Source organism: Manacus vitellinus, unplaced genomic scaffold (assembly GCF_001715985.3).
Source record: "Manacus vitellinus isolate BGI_N305 unplaced genomic scaffold, ASM171598v3 scaffold_27_pilon, whole genome shotgun sequence".
NCBI lineage: Eukaryota > Metazoa > Chordata > Aves > Passeriformes > Pipridae > Manacus > Manacus vitellinus.
The window spans coordinates 9,893,857-9,898,601 of NW_021940039.1; the positions used below are offsets into that span (position 1 = coordinate 9,893,857).

The 4,745-nt window shown below is 47.6% G+C and overlaps 1 protein-coding gene and 1 long non-coding RNA gene across 2 annotated transcripts in view; one reads left to right on the forward strand and one right to left on the reverse strand.

Annotated features, from left to right (window-relative positions):
* Positions 1 to 222: 222 nt before the first annotated feature.
* On the forward strand, positions 223 to 1,552 carry LOC108640016. Its single transcript, XR_001920884.2, has 2 exons — positions 223 to 1,195; positions 1,283 to 1,552. It is a non-coding gene; the product is annotated as an uncharacterized LOC108640016 (long non-coding RNA).
* A 2,478-nt stretch (positions 1,553 to 4,030) lies between these two features.
* The window catches only part of TPRN (taperin), a 21,147-nt gene continuing 20,432 nt past the window's right edge, over positions 4,031 to 4,745 (reverse strand). Inside the window, exon 6 of the mRNA XM_029960606.1 lies at positions 4,031 to 4,036. Within this exon, the coding sequence (XP_029816466.1) occupies positions 4,031 to 4,036 (6 nt within the window). The remainder of the gene's footprint in view (positions 4,037 to 4,745) is intronic.

The window sequence follows — 4,745 nt, forward strand, 5'->3', positions numbered from 1 at the left end:
AGACACCCCAACAATCCCACCCTGTCCCTCAGAGCCTTGTCCAAACCCTCCTGGAGCTCTGGCAGCCTTGGGGCTGTGCCCACTGCCCTGGGGAGCCTGGGCAGTGCCCAACCACCCTCTGGGGGAAGAACCTTTTCCTGAGATCCAACCTAATGTTGTGTCAGGGGAGGTTTAGGCCCCAAGGCTGCCAGAGCTCAATGAGCATTGGGACAGTGCTCTTGAGGGACAGGGTGGGATTGTTGGGGTGTCTGTGCAGGGCCAGGACTCGATGGTCCCTGTGAGTCCCTTCCAGCTCAGGGTGTTCTGTGGTCCTGTGAACTCAGGAGGAGCTGGTTTTGTCTGAAGGTCTGTCTGCAGCACCTCGATGAATCAACTGCCCCGGCTGCTGCCTGGGACATGCACACAACACCCTGGTCACAAGGGGGTTGAGTTGGATTGGGATTAGTTTTGGTGTTGTTTGTGGGCAAATCTTGTTGTCGTAACACATCAAAGTGGTCCTTGAAACAGACCCCTAAAAGCAACCCTCTCACACCCATCGTTTGGAGAAAAGGGGGAAACCAGAGACAGGACGCTGACCCAGAAGCCTATGAATTCATGCAGGTAACAACAGTGCTGATGGAGCTGTTGCCCTGACACTCTTTCTGTCCAACATTTAGTGTAGTTTCTTTCATCTTTAATATACTAATGTCATTAAGAGTCAAAATGTTGGGGCAGTAGAGGGTGGGAAGGAGCAAACAGTGTGGACTGGTGCTGTCATTTCAGCTCCTGGGACAGCTCTACCCTTTCACTGTTTGTGGGCTTGTAAACTGCCAGGCAGGGATTGCCTGATCCCACATACAGGATCACAGCTGAAGTCACTTCTGCATTACACACCCACCAGCTTTTTATTTTTAGAAAAGGATCTTTCCAGACTACTTGCAGATAAGTAGCAATTTTCCTTCTGTTGGTGACAGGGCAGTTTGGGCCAGAAGGAAACCCCTATTAGCTGCTGTCTTCTCCTCCCATTTGCTTTTTGAACGTTATCAACTATTCTGTGTCAGCTCCTCTTCCTCTCCCAAAGTCAGTACTTTTCCATGACAGTTATTTTTCAGGTGAGGCTGGAGCTGTTTCCTCAGCCTGCTTCAAGATTTGATGGTTTAAAGTGAAGGGGGAAACTCACATAAAAAATTAACAGCTTAAAAATTGCATTGTAAAGGTACACAAACAGCCCCTTTGAAAAGAAACCTTACCTGAGATCCCAGTCACACCCCCAGCCTACAAATGAATTCCTGTTTATTGAAAGGAACTCACAGGAGGTATAAAGAGGTGGTGAGGAGGAGATGCAGGTGTCCTACAAACAGAAACCAGTAACAGAGTTCCTGTCCTGGGGATGTACAGCACTGGTTTGTGATCACTCCTTGCTTTTCTCAGTCCCCACAGGACTCCACCTTCCTCCAGGATGGCAAGACCCCATGAGCACCTCGTCCTGCTGGGCACTTCCCTTTGGCTCCTCTCTGACCACTTAGTGATTTCCACAAGCTCACAGAACATAAAATGATCTTTGGGACTCCCAGCTATCACATTTTGTTACAGTTGTCCACCATGTTAAAATTTTACACTGGTGAGATGGACAGGCAGCCAGGTCTCCTAAACCTCTTGTGGCCCAGAGCACAGTAAGCAGGGATGTTAGATTGTGTGCACTGTAAGCTAAAAACAGGAGAAAATTAATAAAAGATTTAGTCTAACTTAAGGTCACTGTGGAGTTGAGTTCTGGCTTGAAGCCAGAAGCCCAAAATGTGCAGTTTTAACAGCAGAATAGAGCTGAAACTGGGTCACCTGAACACAATACTGATCTAAAAAGCCCAGGGATCAACATCTCCCTTAACAAAACCCAAACCAACCAATAAAACCCCAGAAGTTCAACCCAGTCTGCTTTGGGAAGTTCTGTGCCTTGTGCTCCAAGACAGATAAATTGCTTAAGGTGTTTTGTATTCAGAATATGGGCACAAACCAGAGAAATTCCCCCACAGACATTCCTGCAGGAACATTACAGGATGATACATCACCAGGAATTAGGGACTGTAGGGGCTGGAGAACTCCTCTTGCTGCAAGGCAGGTCAGCTGAACTTGAAGGGAACTCATAAGAGAAACAGTTTATGTAAAAATAAGCTATTTTTATTTCTTTCCCAGGTACTGGAAAATTCTCAGACATTGCTAGATATCCTGAAGGAAGAAAGTGGGAATGATGTAAAGCCAGTGAGCCACAAAGCAGTTCATTAGGACAACAAGCACATCAACAAAAGCATTCCTAAACTTGATTTTCAGCCTGGGAAGTCCTGCTGGTCTGGGACAGCTGCTGTTCTGGTACAAGGACACCACATTTAATAAAAGCCTTTGTTTTGCAGAAGTAAATTTTCCTTTCAGATGTGCTTTGGTATTAGAGATCCACTAAAGCTGATCCTCAAGTGTTAGAGATGAGGGTAGGCATGTACAAAAAAAATACCCTTTATTTTGAGCACAGTGATCCTGAAGCTGCTTCTGCCCTCAGAACAGCACTCACCTTGCCCTGCCAGGAGTGAGCTCAGGGTACCTGGCACAGACAGGGATCAGAGCAGAGCTGGGGAGCACAAGGGCAGCGCTGGGTGAGGTGTGAATCAGGGGCAGGGGAGAGCAGGAGAACTGGAGGAAGGAGCAGAGGAGCCAGCAGCACACAGGGCAGCACGTGCTGCATCCCCCACCTCCTGAGCCCGTCCTGCCCACGGGGCTGCAGGCCCTGAGTTAACTCAGAGGACAGCACACCGAGTGCCAGAGCAGTGTTCCAGCTGGCTGAGGTCAGGGGAACAAGCTGCAGGATATTGTTGGCTTTAGCATTCCTCATTGATCCATAGCAGAACGAAGTCAGGACTAGTTCAGACACCTTGTCCCTAACTTGAGCTGAAAGCAGCTTTTGCCTTACCACCTGCAGTTTTGCTAAGCTGTGACTCTACAAACAGAGCTGCCTTAAACTGACCTGGGCTTTTCCACAGGGAATGATGCTCACTGGGACCTTTCCTGCTAAAAAAGCTGCGAAAAAACTTTTCTTCCAACACAGTCCCTGGTCTTTGGCTATGGGCAGTGTTTAACTCCACACAGCTGAGAACTTACCCCTTAAATTTTCCTTGCATTTTCCCCCATTCTACCCCAGTGTCAGCACCTTGTCCTGAAATATTCCATATAACACATGGAATTCCACAGTACCCACAGTACCTGTGTCATGTCCCAGGCAGGTGCACTGCAGACAAGTCCTGCTCCTGGGAGGTCAAGCAGGGAGCAGGTCTTGAGTTGGCCTGGACAGGACAAGGAGATGCCAAGTGTTCCTTTGTGGCCCCTCCAGCCAACATCTAACAAACTACTGAGTATCTCATCTTTTTCTGTGTGTGTGTTTTCTTTCCAGAAGTATTTAGGCACAGAAGGGAACAGCTACAAGTAGGTATGTACTAACATTCAATCCTGACTGTGTTTTTCAGCAGAACAACCTTCCCCTGCTGCTACAATACACACCAAACCCAGTGCAAGGTATGCAGAGCATTTTCAGTTCACAGACCTCGAGTAGATATCCATCATCTCTGTATAACAGACAAACCAATAAACATATCAAATTTAATCAAAGATTCCAGCCTGTTCCTTTGGACAGAGCCCCACGCTGGGGTACCACTCATTCCATAAAGCCCAAAGAGGCCAGATCTTTTCCAACTGCATCTCTTTTAATCCCAAAGTACAAATCACATTAGCAGCAGTGTTCTATCTGTTCCAGAGTGCAATTTTGACCCTGAGTTTACAGTAGTAGAAAATGTAAATGGAAGATTCTAGCAGATTCCTTTGCATATTGGCTGCATTAAACAATTACAGTAGAACTATAAAAATCCTAGAAAAAAAAACAAAACAAAAAAACCCACATTCCTTGTTCAAGTTCTGCAGAAGAAAGGAGTGAAAGTGCCCTCCTGTGCTTTGATTAGAGGAGCAGAGCGAGTGTGGTTCAAAGGAATCCTCCCCACAAACCAAGACAGATCAGTCAGATCTGGAACAGAGCAACAAGAGGAACTGGCAAACTGGAGCACAACCAGCAATTCCTAGAGACTGGATGCCAAAATTGGGTATGGACAGAGCAAAGCTATGGCCAATGTTTGGGAATTTTCAAGAGGCTCGAGCCAGTCTGGACACTTGGTTACAGATTGGTGCAAAAATGACACCTAAAGCTAGAGGCATTCATTCCTCTCCCCTCCCTCACAGGGTGTTCACATAACTGGCACATTAATTCCATGATGGTTCAGTGAAACCAGTCCCAGAAACATGCCAAGAACAAACCATGACCCTTCAATGGTTTTCCAAACTGACACCTTCTCTGTCAAATCACAGCCACGCTGTGAATCCAGCTCAGATGCTCCCAGTGCTCCAACTCCAGAGCCATTCTCCACTGAGACCTCTGATGGGAAAAGTGTTACAAAAGCTGTCCAGACCCCACAGAGTGCCTGGACTCAGATAAGCACCGAGAGAATTGACATCCACCCCGGGATTACAGCTCTGCCCTTCACGCACCTGCCTAATCAGCAGCTGATCTTGAACAAGGAATGTGCAAGGCCACAGGCAGAATAAATCATACGCCTCAAAAGTAGCAATTAGGTCCCAAAATCCAGTGCAAATATTCTCTGAAGATGCCCGACAGCATCTGGTCCCCCCTTGGCATCAGGATCCAGCGCCCGGCGGGGCGGGCACCGGCCGGGGCAGGG